The 14,951-nt window shown below is 48.9% G+C and overlaps 2 protein-coding genes and 2 non-coding genes across 4 annotated transcripts in view; 1 reads left to right on the forward strand and 3 right to left on the reverse strand.

Moving 5' to 3' along the window:
- PRKAA1 (protein kinase AMP-activated catalytic subunit alpha 1) overlaps positions 1-730 on the reverse strand; it is a 31,480-nt gene extending 30,750 nt beyond the window's left edge. Inside the window, exon 1 of the mRNA XM_037063225.1 lies at positions 580-730. Within this exon, the coding sequence (XP_036919120.1) occupies positions 580-706 (127 nt within the window). The 5' untranslated portion in view covers positions 707-730. The remainder of the gene's footprint in view (positions 1-579) is intronic.
- A 3,270-nt stretch (positions 731-4,000) lies between these two features.
- On the forward strand, positions 4,001-4,163 carry LOC118998889 (U1 spliceosomal RNA). Its single transcript, XR_005068973.1, has one exon. It is a non-coding gene; the product is annotated as a U1 spliceosomal RNA (small nuclear RNA).
- Positions 4,164-11,944: 7,781 nt separating this feature from the next.
- On the reverse strand, positions 11,945-14,888 carry RPL37 (ribosomal protein L37). Its single transcript, XM_037063231.1, has 4 exons — positions 14,782-14,888; positions 13,506-13,641; positions 13,184-13,268; positions 11,945-12,060 (listed from the first exon to the last, which is right to left on the reverse strand). The coding sequence occupies exons 1-4, from the start codon at positions 14,782-14,784 to the stop codon at positions 11,991-11,993; spliced, it is 294 nt and encodes a 97-aa protein (XP_036919126.1). The 5' UTR covers positions 14,785-14,888; the 3' UTR covers positions 11,945-11,990.
- LOC118998884 (small nucleolar RNA SNORD72) lies at positions 12,144-12,223 on the reverse strand. Its single transcript, XR_005068970.1, has one exon. It is a non-coding gene; the product is annotated as a small nucleolar RNA SNORD72 (small nucleolar RNA).
- Positions 14,889-14,951: the final 63 nt, after the last annotated feature.

Genomic DNA, 14,951 nt, shown 5'->3' on the forward strand with positions numbered 1-14,951 from the left:
CATCGCAAACGCAGGACCAGTTTATTGTGCATCGACTCCTCCGAAAAATAATTAGTCACCCTTTCCGACGGGATGGCCATTTTTTTTCAATTCTGTAAACTACCCATAAAGCAACCCGACTTTCGGGGAACACAGTTCACACTTGAGAATCAGCCCGAGCAGGTACGCCGCCAGCCCCGGAACAGGACGGAAATACGGACAATGCCGGGGAAGCGGTGGGCTGGCCCCGAGCGGAGCGAGAGAGCACCGCCGGGGCGAGCGGGGGGCGAGCCGGGGCCGCCCACGGAGCGCGCCGCGAGCCCCCGCCCGCGCCTGGGAAAGTTCGCCGCCGCGTCCCCGCCCCTCGCGCGGGCGAGCCCCCGGCCGCGGCGCCGTCGCCATGGCGACCCCCACCCCACCCCCACCGGCCCGGGCGGGCCCCGGCCGGCCGCGGCCTCGGGCTCCGCGCCCGCCAGCCGCAGCAGCGGGGCTGTCGAGCCCGGGGACGCGGGACGCAGGGGGCGTGGGGGGCCGAAGCGCCGCGCGGAGCGGAAGTCGCCGCGTCGGGGCCGCTGCCCCGCCTCGCCCGGGGGCCCTCACCCTTCACTTTGCCGAAGGTGCCGACCCCCAGCGTGTCCCCCAGGATGTAGTGGCCGATCTTCACCCGCCCGTCGTGTTTCTGCTTCTCGGCCGTCGCCATCTTCCTCCAGGAACTGAGCCTGCGCATGGCGCCGCGGGAGGGGGCGGAGGGGGCGGGCAGGGCCGCGCCGGGGGCGGGCGGGGGTGTGGGGACGCCTGAGGGGGGCCCCGCCGCCAGCCGCCGCCCAGCGCCGCCCGCCGAGGCCCCGCCGCCGCCGCAGACGCTCCCCCTGGCGGGGCGGGAACCGTCTCCCGCGCTCGCCCGCACAGCCGCCGCGCGGCGCCCGCCCACCTGCCCGCGGGACGGCTGGCTGGCTGGCGGGGCGGCCGTCCCGCCCCCCACCCCGGGCTCCTTCCCCTCCGCCCGCAGGGGTCTCCCCTGCGGATGTCTGCTGAGGCGGGGGCCGCTCTTCGGCGCCGGCGGCGCGCTCGGGCCGGGCGGATGGGCGCCTGGTTCCCAGAGCAGCCTGCACTGAAACGTGGTGCGGACACCGCCCTGCCACCGCCTTCCAGCCTTTGCATTTACCCTGCGCGGGTGGGATCCCGCGGCCACGGGCAGTTGTCAGTTACTTCTGTGACGAGTTCCCCCCACCCCGCCGCTCCTTTTTTCCCCCCAATTCTTTAATTTTTTAATTTTTTTACTTCGAGCCGGTAAGTTGCCCTTGGGCACCGCGACAGCTCAAGCGGCGTTGTGGGGCTTGCTTCCACCTGGACGCTTTCTTGCGATTTCCTCCCCCAGGCAGGCTCTGTTGGAAGGACTAGGTTGGGGATATGTGTGAATATACTTGTGTTCAAGGACTGGGATGTCACCCACACATTTCGATGCATGGGAATTGTATTTTAGATTACCGTTAAAATGTAGGCTTTCAGAGAACTGGAAATATGCATCCATTTGCATCCACCAAATCAGTCGACAGTTGGTCTTTTTTTTTATGTCAGTAAAAATGAGCGGCATTTAAACTATATTTTAATGAGAACACTTTCTCACCATCTGTAAATAAAAATGACTTGCACTTTTCAATCTGAAACAGCTGTGGCATCAAGGCTTAATTGCTTTCTGGTCCAGGGGGCTCAGATGCCACCCCACTTACTCCCTAGGGCTCTGGAGGCACGTGTGGGCAGGTCCTCCTTGGGAGTCCTTGTAGCAACTCAGGGGCTGGTATCAAGTGTTTAACCACTTTCGGTTTTGCATTCACTGAAGGGATGTTCCTGTAAACTTGAGAATGTGCTTTTTCTAATCCAAGCATCTTTATTACATCTTTTCCCCAATATGGACATCTTTTGGTATATTTTATTTTGGTAACAATACGCAGTTGATGAGGGTGCCATAGATCCCCACCATATTTCTCATGATCTACAGATAAAGGCTGAAACAGAAGGCTTATCTGAATTCTTGATAAATTTATAACGAATCTGTTGTGTACAAACAGGAGACCCCACACACTCTGCCACAGTTTGTAATCTGCCTGGGGGCCTCTGAACTATTGAGCCAAAATCCAGGCTGCAATGTGATGACTGTGATGACTGTCCTCTGCAGAGGCTGCAGACAGGAAGCCAAACAAGAGGGGACAAATATTTATTATGCTTGGAGAGTAAGATCTGGACTGTTATCTGTACAAATGGCATCATGCTGTGTCACTGGGGAAGTAGAGTATACTTATTTTTAATATACTTTCTTTGTAAACAAAAGGAATGTTGAAGTGAGTTTGTTTCTCAACGTGGGCAGAATCTAGTGTTCAAAAACAAACAAACAAAAAAAAACAAAACTTTATATGATCCTAATTTTGCAGTGTCATAGCATTTGGGCCGGTGTCAATGGGCAGGGTTTGACCCTTCATGAAAATAATATAAAAAAGTAAAAGACTAAACTGTTATTTTTTCCAAAGTTACCAAACTGTCCTAACGTGTACAGGTTTTTTATTTATGAAATCAAAGCAACCTGCATTAATTACTGCTTTGTTCCAAGCAAGGTACTGCAGAGGAAGCCAAAGCCTTTGAGCTTAGAATTTCATGAAGTAAGGGCAAAGGTACAGCTGTCCTTGGACAGAGCGTCAGTTCCTGCGTTATTAAGGGCTGCTTGTATTTTGAAGGGCCAGGCCGTTAAGAACTCTTTGATTACTGAGATATGTAGGCGGGGCAACGGTTACTGGTGTTATTTTTGCTTTCTGGTTTCTTCACCTCCACTGAGTTCCTGCTGCTCAGGCTTTGGGGTTTCTACCAAGCAGAAAGAGCTCTCTGGATTCTTTTAAAGGGGAAAACAAACTTAAATTCCCTCCCACCCACATAAATAAATTACTTTAAATATGCATGTTATTTCTTTTAACCTAAAAGAAAAAAATCACAAGGTTCCTCAGCTCTGCAGAGTTCCAGGGAAGCCACAGAGCATCTTACCGGGGAACAAACAGAAGCTGGATTTCGCAAATCCACTGCCAATCTCTTCCTGAAACTATGAAGACTTGACGCAGAAGTAACATAAACTTTTTTCTACAGCAGAAATACCAGTTTGCTTTTCTGCTTTGGGGTTATTTTAGATTATATTTCTGTTCAATAAGTATTTGTTAAATGCCACAATTCACTCAAAAGCATTGCTAGAGAAATAAAACCTAAAATCATAGGTCAAAGAACTGACTAGCAACTTACAAATCATCTTCTCCAGTCTCCCATAGTCTAAGCAATTTATAATGCTGTTTTTTCTCATCCTGTTAAAAACTGAACGTTTCTAAGAAAGCAAGTAATTAAAAGTAATCCGCCTTCTTTATTTCTTTACTTTTCCTCTTTCCTTCATTCCTTTTCCAAAATGTCACATTTCCTTCCCCTCTCTCTTCCACTTGTTCTCCCAGTGACCCATTCCCCAGATCCTCACTTCTAGGCTCTGATAACTACCAGACACTGAAGACTTACAAAATGACAAAGAGTGTATAAACTCTAATTGTGGAAGTTCATTAGGGCTTGCACTCGAATATATTTAGAGCATTGAGAGATGGTGCTTTGTACTCAAAGCAAAGGGTGGAGGCCATGGGCATGTGGGAACTTGGGGGAGGACATCCCACGTAGGGGACGAACATGTTCAGAACCAGAGGGAAGGAAGGCTGACGCCCTCTAGTGGAGAGCCAGTGGTTACAGGGGTTGAGGTGAGGGCACATTGGAGACTGAATCCTTAACCCTTGAGGTTTAAGCGATCCCAGGTAGGTAATGTAAGAATTCAGTTGAATTACAGGACACCCTGCTAGTGTCTGAAAATGGGGTCAAGTTTCGAATCCAGACCCACTTGGATCGGCCTTACAGTGTAGTTAACCAAGCTGCACTTAGCTGTGTTCTAAGGTATTGCACGTGGTCTTAGTGCATTCAGCGTGCCAGTTCTGTGTTAAAGCAAGGGTTTCCCATACTTCCCTGGGAGGGGAGATACCGCGATCACCAAAGTGGTGTTCCCAGGGCGAGGCTTACTTATTGCACTCCGGGTGTGCTGACCCCTGCGATTTCCCCAAATGCAGGAAACTTAACTGCATAGTTTGTGGTAGTGGGGGGCTGTGATAGTGCTCCCCCAAATTAAAAAAGAGGCAAATATTTCCACTTTCCTTTCTGGTTAGTTCCTGTGAGCCACAGAAAGGCACCTCCTCAAGGATACAAAAATAAGAAAGCTCTTTTGGAGTTAGACGAGTTTGTGCAGGCCATCACAAGGATCCTGCCTATCCGACAGATTTTTGACCAATTGGCAAGCCTATTTGCAAGCAATTCTTAATGATCTGGGAATGCATTAATTATCAGAGCAAAGTGCATGCTGTGGTGGTGAAGTTGAATTGATGGAGAAAGTATGACCTTGAGACTGAACTTGAGCTCCTGTGGTGTGGTAGGAATCCCAGGAACGTGCTTTCTCTGCTCTCTGCCTTTCAACTGAATCCCCAACTGAGGCAGCTCAATCAGGGGTAATCCCCAAATGCTTAATCCACCCATGCCTGGACAATAAGGGTTGACTGCTTTTTTGTGCTCACTTCAGTGTTTTTGTTTGGGGGTATGTTTGTTTGGCTGGGATTGTTTAAAAGATTTTATTTATCTTCAGAGGGGAAGGGAAGGAGAGAGGGAGAGAAGTATCAGTGTATGGTTGCCTCTCCTGCACACCCTGCTGGGAAATGGCCTACAACCCAGGCATGTGCCCTGACTGTTTTTTTCCTTTTTTTGGGGGGGGGGGGCGACGACAATAATGGCTTTAAGTGCCTGACAAATACTAAATCCAAATTAGGGCATTTTAGTACCATTACTTGGAGCATACACATGCCTTTCATTGTAAGACTAACCTGTGTGGATGAAGTGTGTTTAGTAACTGAGGTGAGCATGGGTGGGGGGGGGTGCATGGAGCAGGAGGGGGATCATCAAGGAACAGGGTTAGACATGGCCTTTGAAGTGTTCGGCCTAAATTACCTACGTTAAAGCAGCTAAAGGCCCCAACAAGACTGTTTAACTGTGTAGGTTACTCAGTTCTTACAGACAGCCACCTCCAAAGATCCCATTCCAGGTCCTCCGGAAATATCACCTTCTTACCTGGCTCTCCAACGCTCAATCTTGAAAGCTCATTAGCACCTTCCAGGGTCAAAAGGATGAGGGAGAGGCCAGAGTGAGTGGTGCTCTAGCTTACTTCCAAAGGCTTTCCCCCAAGCTTCTTCCAGCCCCGTGGTTTCTGTGAAGCAAAGCAGAAGCCCTACTCTGGGGGCACGGACGCGTCATGGGGCTTTTCTGGTTAATGGTAACTGCAGATGAGACTCTGGGGTCACGTAACCAGGTGCCCGGAGCCCAGAGCAGCCGTTAGGTGAACTGCTAGTGACGCTGCTGCAGAGAAGGCCGAGGCCAGCCTGTCACCTCTGTAGCACATTTACCCAGCAGCCCCCAGGCAGACTTCATTGAGCTCCTGTAACCATAGTCCCTCAAGCTGCAGGGACTGTTTGGGAGAAACTAGAAAGCAGATACTGAAAGCTTTCTCTGAAATGCACAGAGGGGTCTGAGTTATTTGGATGGCTTCCTTGGGGTGAGGCTGAATATTTTTCTATAATTAACAGCAAGGAAAAACATGAACTGTCTGTGAAGGCACTTTACTCTTAGCACAGTCATCTTTGACCAGCTCTGGTCCCCAAAGGGAAAACTTGAACTGTTTAGACATTAATGTCACTGGGAGGGGTCAACCTAGGAAATGGAGCCTAGTCCTCCCACAGGGGCCCACAGCTCAGGGAATTATGGGAGAATGTCAGAACTGGGAGCTTAAATCTCATTTCATAGTGGAGGAAACTGAGACCAGAAAGACCCCCTGCTTCACCTTGGGGAAGATAGACCAGTCTCCAATACCCCGCTTTATCAGTTTAAAAAAAAGGAAAGGAAAAAGGCCTGCCCTGGCCTGGTAGGTCCATTAGTGACAGCGTCACCCTGGTGTGCCAAGGTGTGTTCCATCCCCAGTCAGTCATGCACAACAATCAACCACTGAGTGCATTAGTAAGTGGAACAACAAACGGATGCTTTTCTCTCTTTCCATCTCCCTCCCTTCCACTCTCTAAATCAATTATAAAAAATAAAAAGACCTTTCCTTTAAACAATTTATTAATTTTTCTCCACGTATTAACACTCAGGAGTTCAAATCATTTTAGCCATTTTGGAGAGCAGAGCTAATACTTTTTACACTTGCTAGATAGTTATTTGCAGAGCTATGTTAAGCGTAACATTCTATCAGAATACGGCTTTCTTGCCTCAGGAAACTACCAACTTACACACATACACACAATGTATCCAAGGAACTGGCCACAGCCTTTACAATCCTCAGCCCAATCAAGGACATGGAGGGAGGGATGGGGAGAGACATTTCTTTGAAGAATGTTTTATTCAACCCAACCTTCTTGGGAAAGAGGGTCGATACATTCCAGCGCTAAGCTCGGTCGGGGACAACCAAAGGGGCCCCTCAGAGCGCTCTGCGATGTGTTTTCTGCCGCTGCCATGAGATCTGCTTGCAGAGTGCGTGCAGGCCGGGGTGGGCAGTCTCCTGTGGGCCCCTCAGAGGTAGAGAAAACCCCAGAAGCAGCTGGATTCCCAGGGCTAGGAAGGAATCCCACAAGACTCTTTCAAACCAAGATGGAACTACAGGAGAAATAACCTCCAAAAAGGTCACAGCAGTGCCCGCGAAAGTCGGGTTAATCACCTGTGGGTCTGGCCAAGGAAGCACCACCCCACCCCTCACCCCTGCTCCCTCCCCCCGTCTACCCATCCGCCCCACTGGCCCCAGAGCAGCTGTGTGAGGAGGCTGGAATGAGACCCCACCACCTCTCACCCCCTCTCCACTGCAGGTTTTCAGCCCAAAGGAGTCCCAAACTGGGAGATAAGAGATAAGGACAAGTCTGCTTTGTTTTGACTATTACATAGGCCCATTTTTCTTATTAAAAAAACTGTTTTCACAAATGATCATGACAGTAGAATATTTCTTACTATGTGTGAGTGGTCTAAAATCACAAGGGTGAGACCAAATCCTCACCACCAAGCACTGGAGAGTAGTCCCACTGAATAAAGGTGCAGGCACAAAAACAAAGTCAAGTCTTCCTCTCTATCCATGGTTCTATGAACCACTTCTGTATGTGAGAAACTGGATTTCCTTAACAAACCATCCCTCTACCTTACTATACAGAAAGCTTTTTATAAAAATTTTTAAAAAGGCTTTACTTATTTACTTTTAGAGAAAGTGAAAGGGAGGGAGAGACAGAGAAACATCAGTGTGTGAGAGATACATCAATCCATTGGCTGCCTTGCTCCCTACTGGGGACCTGGCCTGCAATCCAGGCATGTGCCCTGACCAGGAATCGATCCCAGTGACCTTTCCGTTCACAGGCTGGACTCAATCCACTGAGCCACACCAGCCAGGGCCAGAAAGCTTTTGCCCGATTCCATTCTTGGTTCCTTAGGTTACTGATGGCCTCCGCCCTGTGCTTCTTTTAGATTATGATTCAAACTACATTTGTTCTGAGAAGAAATAAAAAAAAAAAAAAAAAAACCTAACTATAATCCCTATGTACCAAAGTGTAAGCCTTCTCTGAAGCCAGTGCTTAAACGAAAACAATTCTATAGCACAGTATGTTCCTTTTCTTGAACATACTACAGTTTCAGCTAAATACAGCCAAGACTAAAGTTTGCAGGCAAGCCAGAACTGAACAAAGGCTAAGTGCAGGGTCTGTCCGAACGCTGTCCTAGTCTTGGCAGGACTGGCTCCCCATGGCTTTGCTTCCCTCCCTCCCTCTCACTGATTTTAGAGGACTGGAGGCAAACACAGAAACATAATTTGCTGTTCATCTCAGCTATGCGTTCATTCACTGGTTGCTGTGTATGTGCCCCAACAAGGATCGAACCTGCAACCTTGGCATGGCAGGTCGATGCTGTAAGGAGCTGAGCCACCCAGCCAGGCCCTCCTGTAGCTTTCCTAACCCACTCTCTGAAGAGGGATTCTCCACTCCCCAGCACTTACCAGTAACTGCGATTCTTACTCACCCACTGTCACGCCCAGCACACACCTGTGCACAGGCACTGGCACGCACGACTGAGAGGTGTCAGCTGTGCAGCAGTTAAGACCAGAAGCCTTCACTGAAAAAACAAAGGCTTCAAAGGTGCTGTGACCTCATGTCCCAGTGGGAGGAGCATGCCAGGCTGACCCCTTGCTGACCGGGTACCAGCTTCGGGAAACCCTTTCAAGGATACAAAGACTCTTATCAACTCATAGAGGGAGAGTTCCTCACCTCTTTTCAACAGAGCAGCTCCTTGAAGAGAAATACCTTCAAACCACCGCTCATGACCACTATGCTCTTACCATGGAGTAGCAGATTCTGAAGGCTTTGCTGTCCAACTTGTCTGTTCTCTGGAATACCCATTACTGACTTAATACCAAACAACAATCTTGTGCTCCGTTTGGCTACTATGGTGTTATACTAGGTTACTACTTAACAAGCCAATCTCAGCCTTTTATTATACAAATGAACCAGGTAGGTGAAGACCTGGATTACCTAAACCCCTGTCTAGATTAAAATTCCAAGAATAACAAGTCCTTAAACCTTCATAGTGTTCTTAACAGGGCTGTGCCAACACATATAGTGCACATGCATGTGTGTTGTATGTGTGTATATAGTACAGACACATCAAAGCTTATTTCCTTATTAAAATGTCTCCACTCCATAGCTCACTGGACAGGTACTAGGCTCATGAGAACGGGCATCTATCACAGCAGAGATGAAAGGCAACCACAGGACGTCTAGGTGACCTTCCCAAAGCAGCTTTTGTTTTTTAAACGCTCCATTCCCTGTGGTCCCATCTCCCCTGCCCCTCTAGCAAGCAGGTTTTTTCCTCCATAGTCCACCAAAATGAGGTTCAAGGAAAGAACACTAACCCAAATTTTGCCAAATCCCTAAGTCATTTTTGTTTTTTTTTAAGATTTTATTTATTTTAGAGGGGAAGGAGAGGGGGAAAGAAATATCAATGTATGGTTGCCTTTTGTGCATCCCCTGCTGGGAACTGGCCTGCAACCCAGGCATGTGCCCTGACTGGCCTAAGTCATTTTTTAAACTTTAAAATCTCCTTTCTCCTTGGCCTCAGCCACACAGGACTGAGTGCCCCTCAACTACTCCTTCTGCAGCCCCCGAGGTTGACTGTCAACTGCAACCCTGTGTCTTTGCTTCCACCGTCTCTTTCAGTTGGCCGGGCACATAGTAGGTGTGTCACATGTATTATGTTGAACCACTGAATGAACTACTTAGTCTCTCCTTGGACAACTCCCTCAACTGTTGAGTCTAATTGTTTCTGTTCCAGAGTTTGTGTATTTTCAAATGGCTTCAACAATTATTGAATCAGAGACAGTTATTGAAGCTGATTAAGAAGCAATCCTTTTCTCTCACCATCACCTCGACTCCTTTAAATTATCTTCACCATCCTAACCTTACAAGGTCAATTCCCTTTCACAACTGTGTTCATTTCTGCCAAAAGCAGATCCCAAACCCACTCTCCACTTAACTGCCACATTTACTCAATGCTCCCGAAACTTGTCCGTGAGTGCACCACCTCCTCGCCCTAGTCGGAAACCCACTACCCAAGCTCCATGACAGACTTGAAGCCTGTTGCACTAAACACAATGAAATCTTTCTATATACGTGACCAGAGCCCTCAGCACAGCTTGACACAGAAGGAAAGTGGGGCTCAGAATCTCTTCCCTCTGATTCAGGTCTCAGGTGTTCTCTCAGTAGAGACCTTCCCGATACAGCCAGCCCCAATGGCCCCATCTCAGCCCACATCCTCCGGATTTCTACATGGGATGTTTAAGAATCTGTGGCCTAGCTTTCCGGCTTCAAAGCATCACACCCCCCACATTAACCTTGCTAATGATAATCGTGTAACCTTGGAACCTGAATGATGCCATTCCTTCATGACCTGATTACTATTACCCGACTCAATTCTTCTCATGCCAACCCCTCCCACCTCCTGACCTGACAAACCCCAATTTCTGTGACAGAAAGGCCACATCACTAATACAATATGACATATCCAAGTGTTCTGATTTCAGCTATCCTCTGGAGACACCCATCTGGTCCTGAGTGCCTGAGAAACGACGTCCTTAGCTATTCACTAAGGTAGCCGAGCTGCAGGCATTGCTTGGGCACACTGGTCACCGTCTCAGTGAACCAGAGGGGCCCTGGCCCGAGCCACCTTCTGTCAAGACGAGGGATCCACTGCTTAACACTCAACTCTGATCCTCAGGACATCAGACCCATAGAACACATGAACTTCTGCAAAGTACCATCGAAAGAGCAACCAAATGCATCTGTTTGCATTGCATTTTGAATGTGTTAACCCAGCCCCATTACCTTCCCATTGCTTCTCCCTGGGTCTTCAACCCAACTTGACGGTGTGCACTGCACCTTCGCCATTTGGGCCTGTGAGCCAGCCATGACTTACAGGGGACAGTTACCACTGTGCCAAATGTCCCGCTGAAACCCACTTTGTGCCACGGGCCACAGGCACTGGCGAATGAGACTCACCTCACCCCCATACACAGGCCCTTCTCAATGCACTGCTGCCCCTCATCTTGCCTCTACTGTGCCTGACCCAGGAGTCAGCAGGTCCATAGGTCTTCAGGTCAGTGCCCGTTTGCCACAAAGCCTACCATGTAGTCCACACTGAGTACTACCTATCTCAACAGTCCCCTCCGCCACTCAGGACTCTGCCATTAGTACCACAGGGGTTTCAGAAAGATCTGACGAGTAAGTCACATTTCATTTCAATCAAGCCAAAACACTTTGTTTCAAATGCTAGGGAGCCCAGTGTAGTTTTACAACTACAACTTCATTTTCACGTGCAACTTCTGTGCCCGTGAATATGCCTCGAGACCTGGGGATGAGTCAGGAGCTGAGGAAAAAGCTGGATGAGGGCAATATTAACCCGGATCTTGGGACAGCATTCCCGAGTGCAGCGAAGGTCAGACTGGAGAGGCGGCGAAGACCAGAACCTTTGCAAGGCCAGGTGAGCTAGGGAGCAGTCCGGCCACTTCCCTCTCTCATGGGAACTGTGAGCACTCGTGCCGCCTAGCTTTCTGTGCTCTTCCTCGGCAGTCTGACGGAGTTGGCCCCATCTCATTTCAAAATACTCTTAGGCAACAGGCCACCAAGACTGAGAAAACATGCCAAGAAGTCCCAGAGCACTTTAACACAGAAACCCCCCACCATCACCCAGTTGAGGGCTAAAAATACTCTACCAGGGACCGGTTTATAGGGGTCTTTCCTTTACTTCCAACCCAACCACGGTGTTTGCATGCGGCCCTACAGACTTACACACCTAGCAGGGTGGTTTGGCTTCCCACTCCAACCTCATACACAGCCTGCATGCCGGACAGCAAGCAAGCACTCTGGATGCTGGGTAAGTTACGACAGAACTCAGGTGACCCCTACCCTTTATGTTTTCAGACACTCAAGCCCTTGTGCACAGGACTCACAACCACTCCCCAAAGCCATACACTACAGCAGAGAAATGTCACTAAAAGGAAGTGGTCTATGCTTCCATTTACTCCAACACGTTAAATACTCACAGGAGCCTCACACACTGCTACTTTACCTTTTACTACATTCTTCACGTCACCTACAGGGCTGCTTGCTTGAAGGAATCCTCGAATTATGCTTGCTTCTCATCCTCTTAAGCAGTACCCCACCCTAGTGCACAAGTCAGTGCTGCAAAACCATCGCTTGACAAGTAGACCTGGTATTAAGTCATCCTGTTCCCAAACCTGCAGTTCGTTGAGGCTCCCAGTCGACTGAAGACACCTCAGCACACGAGACACTTTGGACACCAGAACATTTATTGTGGGCTAGTCAGTGAAATCCTTAAGATGAGCTGGATGCTGCAACAGCTGCCCTCTTGGGTTTAGGTGTTGTTCCTTCACGGAATCCATGCCTACACCACATTAAAGACAAGAACTGTTACTTCAGCAACCTGAGAGAGACGTTTTATTTTTTGCTAAAAACAGATTCTTAATGAGCTTATCTCAGTTAAATGCTGAAATCAATAACGAATTCATATGTTCAGACATTTATTTTTACAACATCATCGATAAGCTGCAATAGTGTACATACCCCCTTCTGCTTCAAGGCATCTATTTCAGGGATAGTCAACTGCACTTGAAAAATAAACTCACCAATGTATTTGGTTTTACTGATCACTGGTCTAGTATTTCCCTGCCACCTGTTAAGAGACCCAAGGTACTTGTGAAAACAGGCCCCTTGGTTATGAGGCAGGTATTACCTACTCTCCTTCAAGCAAGGAAAGAAAATGCGTGAGTTTAACGGCAGGTAGTTTCTAAACGGCTTGACGTGTTTTACAGTCTAGCTCACTTCCCAGTCACACCTACTCGAAGGCCAGTGTACTGCATCATAACCCTTCGGAAGACCCAGGAACCGAGGCCCAGAAAGGCCCCGAACCTCTCCGGTGCTCCAGCAGAGCAGCCAGCACGGAGCCACACCACTGGGTAGGCAGTAGTCTGAAGCTGCAGCCCACCGACACAGGCACAGCTCAGGGTGCCCTGTGTTCACAAAGCCTGTCTGCTGGTCTCTGAAAATTGTAAGGTCTGGAACGGAGTGGGGAGCAGCCAGGGACTGTTTAATACCCTCCACTGCCCGAAACAGCTGCTCACCACAAAGAACTGCCTATGTTGAGACCTTAGATGGATTAACGCTTGAAAAGCAGTTTATAAGTATAGGTTGGGTCTCAAACCTCTGCTTTTCTAAAATAAGTAAAAGTTCTGTCTTATACAAATACAGTAGCAACTATGACAGTTTGCTACAGATGACTTCCCCAAAGCCACAACCCTGAAGGTCTGGTTCCAGACCTCATTCACACAATACTGTCTTTTAATAAAATCCAGACTCAATGAATCTGAAGGTTATGGTGGCAGAAAATACCTTCGCACACCCCTTCCTCACCCATCAGGTCAGTACCCTTACTTTGCACCAGTAAACGAACGGGATGCTTCCTATCCACGCTCGTAGGACCTACAGTGACCAAAACATAGGCACTGTACCTGAATCTGCGGTACACGACTTTCAGGTGCCTCATGCGACCGGTTCCGGTGGTGTTGCGTCGTTTGGCCTTGGCACTCCAGTTATCTAAAACACAAAATTCGGGTGAGTGATTTTCCCGGGACACCTTGCAGGCACCATCAGTCCACACAGGTAGGAGCCTCTCTTGGGTTTTCAATCAGCGTCACGGTCATCCAGACTCACACCTTCATGGGAGGCACCAAATCACGTCCAAAACCGGCCCCGGGAGTGACACCAACAATACTATTCTCGACCCCAAGATGCATCCCAACACCTAGTCCACCTGGAAAAAGGTAAACTCACACTTTCTCTTCCGCTTGGCAGGGTAGCCACACTTGCCGCAGGTGGACTTCTGCAGGTGGTAGGCCTTTGAGCCACAGCGGCGGCACAGCGTGTGCGTCTTGTTGCGGCGCTTGCCGAATGACGACGTCCCTTTCGTCTGAAAGTTAAGGGGACAAACAATTCTGAAATACAGCAATGAACATCTATGTCACGTAAAGAAACTGTAAGAGGTAAGATTTACAACGGTCACAAGGGCTGAAATAACTCTTGGGATGGCCAAGAAGTTTGTGTGGTTTCCCCCACACAGTAAGACATTTTTCGTTCTCACCAATTACTTTATTGATCTGGATATTTTGAATGTGTCGGCTCTCTCCCGCTATTGGCTTCTAGTGGGTCAAGGCCAGGGTGCTGCTAAACACCTTCCAATGCATACAACAGCCCCACAGCGGAGTTATTTGGCCAAAATGTCAACAGTACAAAGAAACTTTACAAACCACTTCTGACATGTTTAATCAGTCACAGCACCTTCTCCACCCACTGCACACATTTTCTGCATTTCAGCTGCATTACCTTTCTTGAAATAAACCACAAAACGCCAAAAGAGTTGTATTATTTCACCTTCAATATTAAAATAGCTGTGCAAAAACTCAGTTCTTTTCATCATTTTTAAATGCATGCTGAGATGACACCTGACACAATACAACCTAACAAGACTGTTTCGAATAAATTAAAGACAAGTAAGCACTACTAGAGCCACCAGGATGGAAAAAACCACGTAAACTTCTTGGCCAACCCAGTTAATTTTTCTTAGAAGTTCAATCAAAAACCACTACCTGCATTTCACATATCTAAAGCTTTCTGCAAGGGCTGCCGTGTTTCGAAACCGGCCTCATTTTAGGGAGAAAAGGGCGAAAGACGAAATGATGTGGTTCTCCTACCTACCCTCTAACACCTGAGGGCGCCTGCCAGGCACCCCCGACCAACAAAATTCCTTTTCTACAGAGCGAAGCGCCCTGAAACCATCTTCTTCCTTTAATTCTCATCCGAGGGCGGTGCGGACACCAAAGCTCGGACCGCAGCAAGGGGGATCTAAAGCGGCTCCAGTTTCACGACAGCAGGCTCGGCATCCCAGGTAGTTAGAGCCATTATTCGGCTCCGGGAGAGCCACAGCATGTCCCTCCCCTGCCCACCCGCTCCCATTATCGGCAACTTTGCCGGGACCCCCACGGGGAGCAAGGAGCGCGGCGCTGGGAACGAGGATGGCGAACGATTCGAACAACCCCCGTCAACAACTCACCATCTCGCTTCTGCCGCGGAGACCAAAGAGACCGGAAGAGAAGGTACTTCCGCTATATCGTGCTAAGAAGCTTCCGCTCTGGGAGTACTTCCGGCGGGACTCGGTGCAGCGTATTCTAGTGTCCGTCACCGCCGAGTGCCTACGATCCGGGCGGGGCCTGTAGGGGTTTC

Source organism: Sturnira hondurensis, unplaced genomic scaffold (genome assembly GCF_014824575.4).
Source record: "Sturnira hondurensis isolate 20B ecotype Veracruz unplaced genomic scaffold, ASM1482457v3 Scaffold0014384, whole genome shotgun sequence".
In the NCBI taxonomy this organism is placed as follows: domain Eukaryota; kingdom Metazoa; phylum Chordata; class Mammalia; order Chiroptera; family Phyllostomidae; genus Sturnira; species Sturnira hondurensis.

What these genes read in the sequence shown, in the direction of transcription:
- RPL37 (XM_037063231.1), bottom strand. An exon ending in TGCCAAGCGGAAGAGAAAGT is followed by an intron (nt 13,269 to 13,505) that starts GTGAGTTTACCT and finishes TTTGTGTTTTAG; the next exon opens with ATAACTGGAGTGCCAAGGCC. An exon ending in GTCGTGTACCGCAGATTCAG is followed by an intron (nt 12,061 to 13,183) that starts GTACAGTGCCTA and finishes AATGTGGTGTAG; the next exon opens with GCATGGATTCCGTGAAGGAA.